General features: G+C 38.9%; 1 protein-coding gene across 1 annotated transcript in view; it reads left to right on the plus strand.

Annotated features, from left to right (window-relative positions):
- The window catches only part of HDAC9 (histone deacetylase 9), a 102,732-nt gene that overhangs the window by 38,511 nt on the left and 45,225 nt on the right, over positions 1-18,996 (plus strand). Inside the window, exons 2-3 of the mRNA XM_032236996.1 lie at positions 15,362-15,603; positions 17,357-17,504. Coding sequence (XP_032092887.1) covers positions 15,362-15,603; positions 17,357-17,504 — 390 coding nt within the window. The remainder of the gene's footprint in view (positions 1-15,361; positions 15,604-17,356; positions 17,505-18,996) is intronic.

Raw genomic sequence — 18,996 nt, forward strand, 5'->3', positions numbered from 1 at the left:
AGATATATTTATTAATATAAAACCTTATATAAAGCTTGTCAGAGTTCTAAATAACACACCCAATGAAAGAAGACTCTGAGGCTTGAGTTTCCTCAAGCCATGTCCATGTCCATCTCATGGTCCAATCAGGCAGCGTCCAAAACTGGAGATGCTTCCCAGTCACCTCATCGCAGCTGCAGGCAAGGCGTCCTTGACTCTCTGAGAAAAGAATATTATTTTGACTATATATCTCCCATAGTCCATATAATCCTCCCTCCCATTTTCCAAAAGTAAAAAATGAAGGCCCAATGTACAAGATGGCTTCCAGATCTGACAAAGCTTTTTACTTATTAAACATATTCAGGAATGGTTCTTTTTGTTAGTATTATATTGCTATATTTCTCCTCCTCCTCTTCACCTTCCCTCCCTCACCCCCTCCCTCTGCTTTTCCTTATCCTCCTATCACTTCAGGTGTTGAATGAGATACAAAGTTCTGGTTCTTGCACATCTGGTTGCCGCAAACATTGTTATTTGATGCTTTTGTAGTGTATCTTTGTTGTTGTTTCTCCATCTTCTGAGTCTGCCTTGTGTTCCTTGCCCTTCTCCTCTTTTTTGTATATGCCTTTTATAGTATGGAATCCTAAGACATCCTCTCCAGATGATAAAACCACTTAACTTAGTTTTTTTGCAGTTTAAGATTTGTTCTATTCAATTCTTTTTCTTATGATCTCATTTTTTATTTTATCCCTTTTGGTCCCTCCATCAACTTTCCTCAAACTTCTCATTTCTATGGTAACTAACTTTCACTTATGCTTTATTACAAATATCCAGGTTTGGTACTGGTAACATAGGTTGGAGATATGTATTTCAGATGTTTTTTGTGCTGATTGTTACTTGTGGTGGGTTCAGCCAACAGGGAGCCACAACAGAGGGACAAAAGGGCCATATGCAGCCCCAGAACTGCAGGTTGCCAACAGCCAAACTAGACATATCCAGTTACTACATCTGTTCTTCATATGTTTAACTTCAACTCCCCTAATCATCTTTTTATATCTTGGCAACCAAACTGGGTGCAATATTCTAAGTGTGGTCTTATCAAGGCATTATAAAATGGTATTAACACTTCCCGTCATATTTATTCCATACCTCTGTCTAAAACTGCCTTAACTTTTTTTGCAGCTGCAGCATACTGGTGGTTTATATTTAACTGATTGTCCACTAGCACTTGAAGATCCCTGTCTCAGTTACCACTGTTGAGCCAGTACCACCTATTCCATGCCTGTGCATTTGGTTTTGCTTGCCTAAATGTAGAACTCTAGTTTCCCCCATTGAATTTCATTTTGTTAGATAGGCCCTAGTGTTCAAGTCTGTCAAGATCCTTCTGTATCTAAAGCTAACTTCTGGATTATTGTCTATTCCTGCCAGGTTGGTGAAAATTTGATGAGTTCCCTTCTATCCTCTTATCTAAATCATTGATGAAGATATTGAAGATTACCATACCCCTTATAGTAATTCAAATGATGACATCATTTGTTTGAGAGGAGTGGCTTTCTTCCCATCTTTCCACTTTCTATTCATCCTAACAGAAACTGAGCTTCTCAGAAACCTCCAAGTGAACTCTGCCAATAACCTTTGTGTATAATCTCTAGCATATTGGAATGTTAGTGTAGCCTCTAGAATTCAATACGTGCATTACTCCTTACAATATAGAGAACTGTGGAAGGCAAATTCAAACCATGTTCTCTATATCTGCTTCCCTGGTTCTAAATTTCTTGAAAGCACTATTAAATCTCTTTATAAATATTTCTTATCAACTGATATCAGATATACTGATGATACATGAACACATACTGTATTGTTATTTGCATGTGAGAGAAGTTGATGTTGAACATGTACTCTATCATTTGTATAATTCGAATGGTAAATAGGAATTTCAAATGTCTATGATATCAGCCTATACTTACACAGTATTCTGTGAACTACAAACTTCCATTTGGGGCTATTTCCTCAAATGCATCATTATGTGCATGAAGGAGAAAAGGCAAGCAACCAAATTGCCATCATCCAAGGAGGATCCTACTCTGTGAAGTATATTAACTAGGCTATTGAGAGAATTACTTTCTGAATACAGTAGACCCTCTGGTCATGACCATAATCCGTTCCATAACTTTGGTCGCAACCCAATTTGCTTGTGACGCAAACCTAATTTTGGAAATTTAGTGCTTACAAAGAAAATAGTGCAGAAGAGAAATCAGCTGTGATTTTTTGTGGGGGTAAATTTTCTCCTGTGCATTGCTTGAGATACCATGCATGGGTATAACTTCGGTCTATATGCCCAGAAACTGATTTTGAATTGTTTGGGCATGCCTCCTTGGCTGACTGGTTTCAGTTTCTTAATTCAGTCTAGCCTGAAGAGTCACGTTCTTTTGACTCTCTCGGTATTCTGAACAGATAAACAGATTTCAGCATAGAATTTCAAGACCTTACATAGAATTCTTCTATAGCACACTGAGGATTTTACTGGAGTTATCTTCCTTCACTCAGGAAGCTGTGCGGCTTCAGTGGCACTCGGGTAGCCATCACTTGCATTTTCAGCAATAAGGAGCCTCAGTGAGTGTTTGCTAGGGCGGATTTGTTCGGCGCGCTGCTTGATACTCACCGGGCATCCGAGTTACTGTGAGAAACAAAATTGCTATTTTTGGACAAGAAGACTGGAGGGGCAGACCGTAGTATGGCTTCCAGCGCCGACTCGGCTTGTCAGTAAGCTGCGGAGACAAGCAGTTGCCATTTTGGGCTTCAGCCATGTGATCGGTTGCCATTTTGAAGCTCCTCATGCAATGTCTCCCATGTTTAATTGCTCCCGGTCAGCTCAAATTCGCCAGATCATGACAGAGGCTCGTAATAAATCAACCTCTTCCAGGTCCGGTTCTATATTTAGCTGCTCCAGCCCTTGTGATGGCCTCTTCGATAGGCTGCAGCAAGGAGACCCCAGTGCTCCCAGCCAACATTAGAAGGGCCTCTGATGTATGATGGGGCTGCCTTGATCTGGAGCCTCAACCACCATTTCAACCAATAGACAATTGACTATTCCCTGTGACATCTCTTCCTCCCCGTCCTAAGCCAAGAGTTCGGGCTCTTAGGTACTTAGGTACTCCTAAGCAGCTGCAAGCATTATATTTTGCTCTCACCTACTTCTCTTCCCGGGGTCACTGTCCAAGAATTTGGTCACATCCTGGGGCTCTAGCATTCTTCTGACACTCACTTCCTTCCACTTTATTCAGCATGGATATTGACATCTAAGAGGATCAGGACCTTGCCCTAAGGCACTCCCTCATGGCTGATAATAGACCAAGCACTAGCAAGGCATCTCATAAAAAGTCATCTACTGCCCCTGACAAGCATTTGTGCAGGTGTCAGAAGGCATTGGAGAAACAGTTCACCAAGGGCTAAAAGGCTTCACTATGCCAAGCAAGTACTTCTGCAGCTGCTTCAGCTCCATATCCTTCACCTGATAGAGAGTGGCATGATCTTTCTCCAGAGGCTCTACAGTATCCTCTGGTGTTACAGGTGGCTTGCTTTGAGGAAACCTTCGCTCCATTTGATTGCTTTCCTGCAGCAGAGGGAGGTTCAGAAGTTCACAGTTGGCCCCTGTGCCTGCCTCTCCAGCAGAGGCTCTTCAACTCCCAGTGGGTCCCAGCTCTGGTCTTATGCAGGAAATGTGTTCCTACATAGCTGAGGCCATTGTTCAAGGGATTGAGGCCGCTTTCCATCACAGAAGCCAACAGGGGTCTTTTCCACCCGACACACCGGTTGGCAGATAGGATTCAGTGGCGGGACATCAACTGCTGTCAGGAAAGTAATTCTCCCCATCATTTCACTCACAGTCAGGATTCCATATTAGAGGAAGGGGAGGTTGATGCCCATGAGCTGTTTGAGGATGAGAGGCTAGCCCCTTACAAACCCACCTTCACTGGTCTGTTCACCCCATCTCTGTTTGTTTAAGTCCCTCCTGTATAAGGCCATGGCTGTGACCAACATGGATGGGGCGGGAGGCTCTGCTCCCCAGAGGGAACCTCAAGATCCAAGTGAACAGCTGTTCACCAAGCCAACTGCTGATCAGAAGATCATTCCTTCTCCTCAGTTATTTAAGGACATCATCCAGCACCAATGGGCCCAGCCGGGCTCAGTCACTTCACCTAGTGGCTCTGACAGGTGTTTTTATACAGTGGCTCCTGACTTGGATGAGCTGCTTCAATGGCCCAAGGTTGATGCTCCCATAGCAGCTCTTACATCTTCAGCCCTCATTCCCTCTGACTTCATGGAAGGTCTGAAGGTTGAGGATAAGAAGGCAGAAACTTTTTTCTGAAAGATTCACCTAGCCATTGTGTGGGCTACGGTGGCCTCATTCTTTAATAGGGCTTCCCTGTTGTGGCATCACCAAATACTAGTCAGGATCCCCCTAGAAGACACTAGGCTCTGCCAGTACATTAACAAGTTGGTGGAGGCCCACTGAATTCTCAGCTGATGCCACACTGAACACCACCAAGTTTGCCTCTGAGGCATTGGCTTCCAATCTTATGTCTCGGCGGCTTGCCTGGCTTCACCACTGGCAAGCCAGCATGCATTCAAAATGGCATCTAGCATCGGCCTCTTTCATGAGAGGGAAACTCTTCAGAGAGGTGTTGGATCCGGTCCTTATTGAGGCCAAAGATAAAAAAAATATACTGCCTTTCAGCTATCAAAGAGCAGATCACAGGTCTGCCCCTTACCCTCATAGGCAGCCATTTTGGCCTGCTGACACTGGGTTCCCTGATTCCAGTTTCACCGGTCCTACTCCCAAGAAACAGACTGTCCTCAGGAAAGATGCTCCGTCTGGCATAGAGGCAGGTAGCAGCCTTTCTCCAGACGTCTCTTCCGGGGGATTAGTAACAAGCCCTTCTGGAAAAGTGACTTCCAGTTAGACACTCCCATTGGTGGTCATCTGCAGTTATTCATGACTCAGTGGACAAGCACCACCACAGATGAGTGCATTTTGCAGACAGTGAACTAGGGCTTACCTTGAACCTTATATTCCCTCTCCTCATTATTTTATTTGTTGCCTCATCACAAGGGACCCCTTCAAGCAGGGAAGCAGAAATACATTCTCTATTGGAGATCAGGGCAATAGAACCAGTTCCCAGGGATCGTGAATGGAAAGGATTCTATTTCATCCTATTCCTTATCCCGAAGAACTCGGGGCGGTGGAGTGCGATCTTGGACCTAAAGAAACTGAATGTACACATAGCTTACAAATGCTTCAAGATGCAGTCCCTTCGGTCCATCCTTGCTTGCAACCTTCTCACTTCCATAAACCTAAAGGAGGCCTACAATACTTGCATGTACCCATCCTCCCATCCCACAGAAGGTTCCTGAGATTTTGTTATGCATACCGTCATTATCAGTACCATGCCCTTCCATTTGGCTTCTCATTGGCCCCCAAAACCTTCACCAAGCTGTTGGCAGTGGTTGCAGTTCATCTCAGATCTGTCCCAGTTGGCCTACAATGCTACCTGGACGACATACTGATCCAGTTGGCCTCCCTTCACTATACATGATTCCTGCGCATCACCCTCACAGCGCTGCAACAGCATGGGTTCACCATGAATGTGGAAAAGAGCCATCTGACCAGACACAAGGCTTGGGGGCTGTGATAGACACTAACCACTGCACAGTGTCTCTCTCCCCAAATTGTCTGGATAGCATACATCAGCTGGTGGCCTCCGTCAGTTCCCAGTGCAGTGTGCTCCTTCTGTTGCTGTCTTGCCTGCTTGGAAAGATGATCTCCTGTATAGTGATTGTTCCCTGGACGCGTCTTCACTCCTGACCGTTGCAGTGGCTTCTTCTTCCACATCAGAAGAATGGCTCCAGCACGTCCAACCTGTCTGTCAGGGTACCACGCAGGATACGCCAATCTCTTCGTTGGTGGACATTGTCATCCATGCAGAAAGGATGTCTGTTCAAGGAACTCACCCAGGAGATGGTCACCTCAGATGCCAGCCTGTTCGGTTTGGACACTCACTTCCAGACTTGAGTGGCTCAGGGCTGGTGGTCACAGGACAAGCTGGAGAACAGTATCAATTGACTGGAACTCAGGGCTGCCCATCTGGCACTATGTCGATTCCAGGATAGAGTATCTGGCTGGCACATGATCCTGTTGATGGACAATGTGGCCACCAAGGCACATGTGAACCATCAGGGCAGCACTCACTCCAGGGTTCTGATGCACGAAGCAGAACCTCTGGCCACCTGTCATCCATAAGTACCATCATGGGACCTATCTATTGTCTTACAGACTCTCACCTTGCCACCATTTGAACCACTGAAATTTACCAGCTTCAGACTCCTAACCTTAAAGGCTCAGACTCCTAACATTGAAGGTAGCCTTCCTCATGGCTATCACCTCGGCCAGGAGGATTTCAGAATTGGTGGTACGGCCGGACTTATGAATCATCCGTACGGACAGAGTTATCCTTAGAGTTAACCTGTCCTTTATACCTAATGTGAACTCATGGTTCCACAGATCCCAAGAATTAATTTTGCTGGACTTTTGCCCTGGAGCCATCCATCCCACCAGAAGACAGTGGCATAAGTTAGATGTCAGACGAGCCATTCATCGGTACATGAAGAGGATGGCTTCCTTCTGATGGACTGAAGCATTGTTTGTTTCATTTTAACCAGTGTCCATGGGTAAGAAGGTATCACCATCTACGATTGGTCGCTAATTGAGAATCTGCATAACAATGGCCTATGAGCAGCAATATAGGCCAGTTCCATGCTGCATCACAGCACATTTGACTTGCAGCACCACTACCATTGTTGCTTTGGCTACTCAAGCATCGGTGGAAGAGATTTGTAAGGCTGCGACCTGAGCTTCGCCATTGCCCTTTATCAAATATTAGAAGCTGGACTCATTTGCCTTGGCTGAGGTGGCATTTGTATCACACATACTTCAAAGGGTTCACTCTATGTAAGGGACCCTGGACCAGACTGTCACCCACCCTTGATCATCTATGCTTGGGTATATCCCATGCATGGTGTCTCCAAGCAGCGCACAGGAGAAAGACCTTTGGTCTTAACTGAATGGTAGTTCTCTGTGTGTTGCGGGAGACTCCATTACCATCCTGGGAACAAGGGTCCAGTGTGCGACTAAGTTCATACTGCAGACATCACGACTTATTGGATCTACACCTTCGTTAATAGACTGAAACCAGCCAAGGCAAGGAGGCGTGTCCAAACAATTTAAACTCAGTCTCTGGGCAGATAGACAGAAGTTATACCCATGCATGGAGTCACCTGCAGCACACAGAGTACTACTGTTCAGGTAAGACCAACAGTCTTTTTGGTCAGAACCTGATTTGGTTGTGGTCAAAAGTGTTCGTGACTAGAGGTTCTACTATATTCTGAACTGAATGCTGGCAAACAATTTTTTGAATACCAGCTACCTGGCAGAAAAATGGCAATTTAGTATTTAAAGTGCTCAAGTAAATTTGAAGGTTAAATCCATGTTTATCTCTGCCCTATTTTTATCTTACACTCATCAGAAGCTAGCTTTAGGAGACGTATTCTTATTCTTCATTAGGAAAAATAACATTTTTTAAAAAATGAGGATTGATTTATTAGTTTGTAAGAAGATGTTCTGTTTCTGGATTAAAATTTCTGTTAAAAAGCAACAAAGAAAGATATATTTAGGTATTGTTAACGTTGTTTCGTGGTTTTGCCATAACTTCATAATTTTGTTTCACAATACATTCCGTCCCCTGCCAATTAATAACAAGAAGTTAACATCAATATAACACTGCTTTTAATATAAAGCCACTTATAAAGCTTTATAAGTGATAGAATACTGAACATTGAAAGTGTTTTCTCCATAACCTGCTATGATGTCCATATGTTTCCTGGGTAAAATTAAGATGCTGTTAATGATTTGTAAGGCCCTTCGTTGGCACAGATTATTTGAGGGTTCTCTTCTTCCCTCTCCATTATCTTGCCGATTATGTCCAACAGGACAGACATACTGTGAGTTGTATCAGTTATGGAATCAGGCAGGGTCAGGGTCAGTTATGTGTGTGACCCCTTACAGTGCTTATCTCATTGTTTTTCTCTCTGATTGTATTGTGTGGAACTTTACATGGCGCTGTGTGTGTGTGTGTGTGTGGTCTATGTATGTATGTATTTATTTATTTATTTACGTACAAACAAATACAAGCAATAATTATATGGATCTTCCTCTAGTTGCTTAATTGCTAAATGCTTACTATAAAAGCCAAACTTTAATTATTCTCCAGAAGGGCATAATACTAAGACACATTCATTTCTCAGGGAGTAGTTATTCCAACGATAAGGAGTCTGTGGATAATATTGCATCCTAAACCAAACATCTTGAAGAGAGGGCAGACCAGCGCCTTTCTCAAGGCAGCTGTATATATTCCTCCTGCAATTAAATGTTGACTGTAGTCTTGATCCATTGTCTTATGTGCTGCTTTAATTAGTTAGAAGGGACAAGAGTCACGTTCTCAATTGGTAGTGCTTACATCACAGAGAATCCTATCAACTGTCACCAAAACCTTTTGGAGTGATACTGCAAGACATTGCTTCTGTCATTTCCCAGTTGCTACCTATCTACCCAGTTGCTACCTATCAACTCAGAGCAAATACATTTTTATTCACCAAATGACTGACCAAATGATTGTCCCATTCACCTGATAGATTTTCCTCCACTTTTTAGTAAAATCTGGGTACCTCTAAGCAGATGTAATAAGAGATGAAAATTCTGCAGATGAAATATGGGTTGAAAATTTATAATACTGCAATAAGAAATTGTAAAGAGCAAGGTGTATGAGCAGAATTAGAATCTCAAATTGATAGAAACATGAAATATTTGTTTACTCTGAATAGAATTTAAATCTGCAGCATCATAATTCAAGTCCTGACCTTCTTCTATGGCAACCCATTTGAAGAGTTCAAATGTAGTTCTCTTACCCCTCAAGACTCAAATATTTGCATTGCTTCAATTTCTGATCATAATACTTAGTTTTTACTTTTATAAGCCTAATTGTTCTGAACTTAGTCCATGTTGTTTGAAACCTTCTTAACCTGTACTGATAGAATCAATATATAATATCTGAATTGAGGTATAAGAGACACAAAATACAGTCATATAATTAATTGCAACAGTTTAAAAATTGTGGGTTTTTAAAAAAAATTCAGCCTTGAAAATAGAAAGGCAGTTCCATGTACGTAAATATTAGACCTATTTGATAATGGACTCAATTACCAAAAGGTGTAATGGGTTCTTTTACTTCCTAGTTGAAGCAAAGTCTGGACAGGTATTTGTTTGGATCTGTATATAGAGTAAGAGCTTTGATGCAATATTCTAAATGTGCTCTTCCAACTCCATGTTGCTATAACTTCAATGAGGTTATTCATAACTATCAATTCAACTTTTCGTGGATGTATCAGAATCTTTTACATTGTCCCACTGGATAGGAAAACATTGTCCTGAAAAGTCACTCAGCTGGCTGATGGCCAATGTATGAATTGCTCCCTAATTATATCATTGATGCCACAAATATTGGCAAAATTTCTGTTAAAAAATGGACCATATGTGCTTCTCTGTCCTATAGAGCTATGTGAGACTTTAAAATTAAAATACAATTTCATGTGGATCTTCAAAATAACATGATAGGTTAATAATTCAGAAAATACATGAACATGTTTTCATCCATTGCAAAGCATTTATTTAGAAGCACTTGCATAGCCTTGTGCAGCATATTTAGTTACATTTGGTTTGTTTGAGATTGGCTTAGTATGTGAGAATCTAGATATTGTAGTTTGTGTACTGTGACTAAATGTGTTATGAAAACTTAACCAGTTAAAGTGTCTTCTTTAAATCATGGTTTTAAATAAAATATGCCTTAGATGAGAAAAATTAATTACTACACCCAGAGAGGATTGCAAAATAGGCTGGAGAAGAAGACTTAGATGTGAATATGCTATATTTTGTAAATATTACTACTTATTACTCATGGCACGTCAAAACCACGCTCGACTAAAGCGCGCCCAATTAAACCGCGTCGCTGACGTCATCAACAGGGCGACAACAGCGAGCGTGGAGAAAGAAGGGCACTTTAAATAGCGCTTTGAAAGCAAGCCGATTCAACTTAAGGTAAGGGTTAGGTTTAGGGTTAGCTTTAGGGTTAGGTTAAGGGTTAGGTTTAGGGTTAGGTTAAGGGTTAGGATTAGGTTTAGGGTTAGGTTAAGGGTTAGGTTTAGGGTTAGGTTTAGGGTTAGGTTAAGGGTTAGGTTTAGGGTTAGGTTTAGGATTAGGTTTAGGGGGGTTAGGTTTAGGTTTAGGGGTTAATTTTAGGTTTAGCGTTTACAGCATGCTTCTGTCTCCGCGCTGTTGTCGCCCTGTGATGACGTCAGCTATGCGGTTTCGTCAAGCCCGCTTTAGTCGAACGCGGTTTTGTGGTGGAACCCTTATTACTATTAAAAGTGGTACTATCCAATATCTTGCACTGGATCACCTCCAAAATCATTGGACAATCATCAAAACATTTGATAGTTTAGGATTTTTTTATTTTAAGAATATGTAGCATGTGGCCATGGGGGGGGGGCAGTATTTTTCTAGTGGAATCTTCCTTGTGATATTCTGTGTTATGTGTACTTTTCTTTTTACATATTTGCATTGTATTTACTCTCTTAGAGATGTGGATATATTTTTCTGCTTTTTTATATGAGGAATATTTTATACTCTGCCACTGTAGTTAATCTAATGGGAGCACGATTTTTGCTCAGTCTAGTAACTTTTATTGTTCTTGGTGACGCCTATTAGATAGCATGAGAGATAAGAAAATCTATTGCTCTACTGTAAACATGACAAGCCTCTATCACCTACATTGCAATTAATGCTAAAAATAGAAGGCATCTATGATAAGGCTGTGACTTGAAGGGAATAAAACATTGTCCAAATAAAAAAGATTTATCTAAAGGATTGGCAAAGTGATCTTTCACTGAGCTGTCATTTTACTGATTGCTATTTCTATGTGATTTGGGTGGAATATTCATCCTTTCCTCTCTTCACTCCAGGCACTATTGATTTCTTGTATAAATGCTGCTATATTTAGGCTGGAGAAATAGAATGTACATTGCTGCAGTAGAAATTGAATAGTAGAACTGGGATTATACTATCTGCTTTTCTTTAGATTTGGAAAAATTATTTATAATTAAAGATAATTTTTGTAACTCAAGGATTTGCAATTCTGTGATAAATTGTAGAACAAAAGCCAGAGATTTTATATTGCCATTGAAGCAAGTATAGTTACCAGGGAAAATAAACTGCATTGAGCTTTGCAAATGTACTTTCAGGAAAAAAAATACTAATGGTAATACAAGCCATGTTGCTAGGAAGTACCATAGTGAGGTGTTGAGTATCTTCCATGATTAATGTCTACCTATACTCCCAATACATTGTGCATTAAAAAATAGATATGTAAAACTAAATAATAAGTTCACATTGTTGCTGCAAATATGTTTTAAAAAAATCAGAAGATGTAGCTATTCAAATCCATTTTGTAATCCTTCCTTATTTATTTTAACTATGGGAGAGCTGAAAGTGAACAAATACAGCAATGTTGTCTTTAAAAAAAAACCTGCATATTGGTCCAAATATGTTTTATGAAACAGGTGTCAGGAAATGAGGCAAATATGTAGTATATCTTTGTTTGAAGACTGCTTTGATATATTTGTATATACTGCCCTCTTCTGGATGAGATGTAAACTAATCTGTTTTGCACCATGGGCATGATTAAGCTGTTCCCCTCCGTACACCATTAAAAAATTCTTACATAGAACCTTCAATCATATATTTCAATAAAAATATTGTATACAGATATGTACATAGATATCAAACCAATATATTTAAAAAGCTAGAGGTGTCACTAAAGCTACAATATAACAATAGTTGCATATTTTATATGGCATTATTAAGTTATATTTTACTATAAAGTACAGCATGGTAACCAATATATGGCCATCCTGCTAAGCAATAATTGGTAATCCCAAAGGTATACAATTACAAACGGTTGCTGCTAATAGCTATCTCTAAAGACCATGCCCGCCTCTATAAGAAGAACCATTACTTCATCAAATATTCTAAATATTTCATTATTTCTCATCTTTCTCTAAATGGGACAAATTAAAACATTTTTTTTAGAGTATGGCCTTTCTGTTGGACTGCCCAAAGGTAGCAAATTAGTTTAGCAGGAATGTCAGTAGAGTTGAGTAAAGGAAATGAAGATTTATATTTCATTTGTTCTGTTTTTACCCTCTGGCCCTGGTATTTCTATCCAACAAGAAAGAACTGCTGTAAATCCATGCAGTATAAGGAACTAGATGTCCTAGTGGTCTATGATAGATTCCTATATTCATGACTCTCTGCAAAGGATGGAGGGTAAATGATAAATACAATAATGCAAAATATTGTAAATAACATGCCGAATTCATAACAATACAAACATGAAAATTATGTAACTTACACATTTATATCAAAATTGTGTCACAGACACATTTCCTAGGAATGTCATTGGGATTCATTGAACATGCTTTTTGAATGTCTTTAGCTTAAGAGGCTTTACAAGTACTGTATTTTCCAGCATATAAGGCGACTGGGTGTATAAGACGACCCCCTACTTTTCCTGTTAAAATATAGAGGTGGGCTATATTCACCGTATAAGACTACCCTCTTCCGAGGCACATCAAATAATCAATCAGCGTCCATTTTATTTCCAGTGCCTTTCTCCCAGCTTGGAACTGAACCAAGTGGTTTTTCCTTCTAACATTTCCCTTCCCCAAACTGGACCCCAGATGAGTCGGGTTGTCTTCTTCTGGCGACAGGGTTGAAGTGGGGGGATACAGCAACCATCATAAGTTTGAACCAGTTGCCAAGCATCTGAATTTTGATCCCCTGACCATGGGGAATGCTACAAAGATTTTTTTTCTAATGAGGATGTAAGTTTGAATGGTCACTAAATAAACTGTTGTAAGTGAAGCCTTACCTGTACCTTCTAGGTGTATTGTGTCATGCAGGCCTCAAAAGCAGATCAGGAAAGGCTGTTCTGATTACCTGTGGAATTCCACTGTATGAGAAAGTTCAGCTTGTTCCTTTTTAATCCCTAGACCAGCTCTCCTTGCCTATTATTTCAGTCACCAAACTTTTAATGAGAAGACAGGCCCACCACAGACACTAATGTTGCGCAACACACGAGGCCGACTACTAAATTAACATGATTAAGGCGCATACACGTGTCTGCCTGTGTTGGAATTTCAGTGCAGGAGCCCCCACACACACAAACACTCTTTTTTTTTTATTGTCACTTATAGGCCGCCCTTTTCCCTGAGGGGACTCAGGGCGGCTTACAACTCATGGGAAGGGGGTGCAAGACAAAACGTAGAAATAATATGTGAATACAAATAATGATAGCAATAAAACACAACATTCATTCAACATTCGGGTGGGGTGTATGAAGGTCTTATCCCCAGGCCTGACGGGATAGCCAGATCTTAAGGGCTGTGGACTAGCTGAAGTCGCCGGATGCTCTTCAAGGGCAGCCCCATGTAGAGCACATTGCAGTATTCCAGCCTGGAGATCATAAGGGCTCGAGTGACTGTTGTGAGAGCCTCCCGGTTCAGGTAGGGTCACAACTGGCGTACCAGGCGAACCTGGGCAAATGCCCCCCTGGTCACAGCCGACAGGTGGTCAAAAGTCAGCTGTGGATCCAGGAGGACTCCCAAGTTGCGAACCCTATCTGAGGGGTGTAGAATTTGACCCCCCAGCCTGAGCGATGGAACACTGGCCAAATTGTTGGGAGGGAAGCCAAATTGTTGGGAGGGAACTCTGCGGACAGAGTTGCAGCGCAATGCCGCATAAAGCAACCCAGGCTCTGGCGTCATCTTGGCCAGTTCCCTTCTGAGCCTCAATAGCCAGTGAGAAAGGGCCAAGCCGGGGGGGAGAGGGAGACATCCAAGTCCTACGCTTTCCAAGAACAGCCCCCTTCTACTGCACCCCTATCTGGGGCCACAACTGCCCCATTTTCCCTGCTGGGCCCCTGCAAAGAGGACGGCGGTGGCAAAGCACAAGGTGGACCAGCAGCAGCAGAGCGCTCCAAGCCAGCACCAGCAGCCAGCCTGTCAGCTCCTCCACCTGCTAGCAGCAGCGTGACAGCTCAGCCAGGCGGGGAAGTGGTGCTTGGGTCCCCAAGGTGTGGGGCGGGTTGGCAGGGGTGACGGAGCAGAAGAGGAGCGAATGGCGTGCTGAGAAGGACGGCCAGTTTCCTCCGCCCAAACAACCTCATTCAAATGAACACATTTTTAATCAGTGTCAATATTGTTCTTTTATTTTTTATACACTGATTGATGGTTTTGTTTTGGTTTTTTGGCATGGCTTTTCTTATACCTGACATATAAGACAACCCCCTATTTTTGAAATATTTTTTTGGGTTAAAAAGTCATCTTATACGCCAGAAAATATGGTACTGTATTTATAGAGTAAACTTGTATCATATATAAACTGTCTCTTATAATTTCATAATATTTAAATAACATTTTTATTGATTTTTACAAATTATTACATAAAACATATGAATTGATTCCTAAGTTTCCCAATACAAGTTCCTAAGTTATCTGATATTTATCAATTAAGCAATTACCAATGGATATTTAACTTCACCTTTCATAAAGAATATTACAAACAAAAATGTAATGCATAAGCAGAAGAAAATAATATAAAAATGAATGAAACAACTCCCATGAAGTGATGGTGAGACATTTTCATATTTAATATTCTATTTTCTTTAACAACATATTCTAAATTTAAAGGAAAACAAAGCTTATATTTTTTTTAATTAAAAGAAAAGATTGTAGAACAAAATGTGGCTCACATATAAGCTATCTTCTCTCCCTTAATATTTGACATTAAATTCTGGATTGCCTCATATTATGAAAAGTATTTAATTTATGATAGCAAGAATCAAATGACATGACTTATAAGCATCACATAAAATCAGCAGCAATTAATTTTTTTTCTATCCCTAGCACATTAATTTTAAATTAGTTTAACAAAGATGGAAGAGCTTTGGGGTTTTACTAAAATCTGTGACAACAAATACTATCAAAACTTACTTTGAAAAGTTAAAAGACTGTTTATGATAATATCCAGTCTTATAGTATTATCAAGAGGCCAGAGAAGATAACATCTATTTAAGTAGAGAGGAAACAAAACCTTCATTTCATATATGCATAAAATTTAAATCTATTTCCTACGTTTTTTGTTTTTTGTTTGTATTAGTGGATGTGAAATCAGAAATTCCTCTTGGATTAGAACAAGTCAGACCATTAGATTTGAGAACTGATGTCAGGATGATGGTACCCATGATGGATCCCTTGATGCAGGAAAAGCAGTTGCAACATGAATTAATCCTGATTCAACATCAGCAGCAGATTCAGAAACAGCTTTTGATAGCAGAATTTCAGAAACAGCATGAGAACCTGACACGACAGCACCAAGCACAGATCCAAGAGCACATAAAGGTAGTAGATTTTTTTCCCCTCTCTTCATAGTGCATCAGAAGGAGGAAGGGATTGGTTACTGTAGAAATTGAGTAGCAGTGACTGAGTTATTTCTCTTGTACATCAACATGGTATGTGATGAAAGTTTATATTAGTCCCTCACTCTGCTATATCTATCTGTCTCTCACTTCAATGCAGATATACATATAAGAATAGCTGTTTGCAATTACAGCAAAACAAGTTACTATTGAAAGACTAAGTAAAGTCAGCAAATTTGAGAACACTTTTGGAAGATAAAGATACTGATCTAATTAAAAAGTACTATATACTGTTATGTGTCTCTTTTTTAAAAACTTATAAATAAAAGTAGACGGCTTGTTAAAATATAAGGACTGGTTCTTTGAACAGCACTTTTCAAACTTCAGGACAATTTTTTTTAAAAAGCTTAGATTTTGAATTAAATTTTGAGATCCTGTTTTTCTAAATATCAGGAATATTTAGTATTATTCAGCTAGCAGATTGCCTTTATCCCTATGCTTTTATGTTTGAAAATGTTTATTATAATTGGAATAAATGATTATTAAACAATCAGTAATCATTAAAATGAGCAAAATAAATGTAACTTTTTTGGTGCTAAATCATTTAATACGATGTTGCTTCAGTTTAATCATTCTTTGAAACTTGATATGTCTTATTTATTTATTTTTAATTCCATGCTTCTGTTTACTTCTAATAATGTATCAGGATTAAGTTTGGATATGAAACTATCCTTTGCTTATAATGTAATGATCAAATGGAATGTTGGCAATATAGCAAATGAGAAAAAAAGGTTTCTCAGGTTAAAAGTCTTGTTTGAAAACTAAACCACCAGGAAAGCCATATCATATATATAAAATAAGTATTTTTAAGAGAGATTCAGTCAGAAACTGGAAATCTCTTAATAAAAAAGAAAACTATGGCTGTCAGCTGTCTGAATTTATTTTTAATTAAGGCTGATACCCTTTATATAAAAATAGCATTCTAAAATCTGTTAAACAACTGACCATAAACAAGAATACTATAGCCACAATTTTTCTTGAAATAAGTGAAATGAGTTAGCTATTATTAGGGAATTACAATATTTAGATGACCACTAGATGGTATCAAACAAATTCAGGAAAAGTAATTCTTTGCTGACATCTAGTAGTAATCCATATTGTTTTAGTTCAGATGGAACTAAACCTTAACTCTTGATAACTTAGTTTCTTTACTTTCAGGGAAGTTATTTTTATCTGGAATAGAACATTTATTTAATTTGTTATAAATAGTTTGATTTACATTTGTAAAGTTCACACTTTCCAATTAATTGGAACACAATAACTATTTTGGTTTTTGCATTTCATGAGCTTTGTAGTTCAGTTTTTGGATCCAAATGCAAACACGTAGACATAAATTTCATATAAAAATAGATTAGATACATTCATTGCAAAAAGGAAAGCAGAAATTAGAATAGTGTGTTCAAAAACCTTGCACTCATTTCATGTAATTTTTAATGAAAATATTTACAAATCAATGCCAAAATAGAGTAGAATTGTGTTTTCTAACATTTTATATATTATAGCACAGATTTCTCCAAATGTATGGGTCTGCTTCCAGAATTGTAACTGTAGCTATTCTAGCTTGTGAATTCTAAGAGCTACTTTTATACATTCACAAAGTTTGTGAAGCCCTTATTATGTATGACCAATCCTACCATAAAAACTGCACATTCTCATTACTTTGTCTTTTTTACAAGTTACAAAAGGAACTCTTAGCCATTAAGCATCAACAAGACATTCTTGAAAAAGAACAGAAACTTGAACAACAGAGGCAAGAACAGGAATTGGAGAGACATCACAGGGAGCAATGTCCGCCAATCAAAAGCCGAGAAAGAAGCCGAGAAAGTAAGATATGTTCAATCAGACTAGAAGAGGATATCTAAGTTTTGTAAAGCTCTCCCACCAACCTTCATTATCCCTCTTTATAAAAATATGGCATGACAATAAAATTCTATGCAGATTAAATATATAATTCTCTAAAATATAGAATAATATTATTCTATATTTTAAATTTATTTTATTATATTTCCATGATAATGTGTGCATAAATATGGAGATATATTCTGCATAGATTAGAGAGGACATGAAATATTCCTTCTATTGTTTCAGTTCCATAATTTAGTTATTTTGGCTTTTAATAACACAGCTCTGTGTTTCTGTGGTTTTAAGGCAAATAAAGTCTAAAAGAAAGACATGCAATATGATACTCACTAGGGGGAGATAGATGCATATAAGTTTGCTCACAAAGGGAATGGAAATAAAGGCCAAATATTTCAGTATTTCAAAATGCTACTTATAGAAGGAAACAAATTATAACATCAGATGCCTTCATTTTACCTCTGGAATTTCTCACTGATAATGTACTGTGTGCCAATATTGAGGAAAAATTGATAATTTTATTGTATTTTTTCTATATGCTTTCATTTTAGAAGAAAATTATATAAATTTAGTAGTAGCATAATATTAAGTATTGCATTTTGAAAGAAGATTCTTCTTCTGTGCTACTTCACTTATAATAATAAAGCACATATTTCAGAGTATGCCCTCTTTCTTTATACTAAGCTTATAATAACATATATTTCATACTTTCATTTGTTGTGATTATAACAGTATTGGTTAGCCTAATGCATGCTTATTTCTCTTTAATATAAATAATTAGACCTTGAAAGTAACGATACATGAAACTATTCATTCTCTATTAAGAATTTGATTCATAATCAGTATATTATATACATTATTTCCACATTTTTTTTTAGTTATGAACATTGCACAATCATCAGTTGCAAACTAAAACTGATTAAAGTCATACCTTTATAGACATTACAGGAAAACTAAGAACATAGTGTGGAGTTTTATTCTAAAGTAGTCAATCAAATACAAATACAATAGCAGAGTTGGAAGAGTCCTTGGAGGTTATACCGTTATATCCTATACTGTTTCAGACAAATGGCTATCCAACATCTTCTTAAAGACTTCCAGTATTGGGGCATTCACAACTTCTGGAGGCAAGCTGTTCCACTGATTAATTTTTCTAACTGTCAGGAAATTTCTTCTCAGTTCTAAGTTGCTTCACTCCTTGATTATTTTCCACCCATTGCTTCTTGTTCTACCCTCAGGTGCTTGGAGAATAGTTTGACTCCCTCTTTTTTGTGGCAACCCCTGAGATATTGAAACACTGCTATCATGTCTCCCCTAGTCCTTCTTTTCAGTAAACTAGATATACCCAATTCCAGTAAGCGTTCTTCATATGTTTTAGCCTCCAATCCCCTAATCATCTTGCTATAGTTTAAAGCAATGGTGGGAAATATTTATTGTTTAGATACCATGTTTTTTAAAA

The sequence above is a fragment of the Thamnophis elegans genome, chromosome Z (assembly GCF_009769535.1).
Source record: "Thamnophis elegans isolate rThaEle1 chromosome Z, rThaEle1.pri, whole genome shotgun sequence".
Classification (NCBI taxonomy): Eukaryota; Metazoa; Chordata; class Lepidosauria; order Squamata; family Colubridae; genus Thamnophis; species Thamnophis elegans.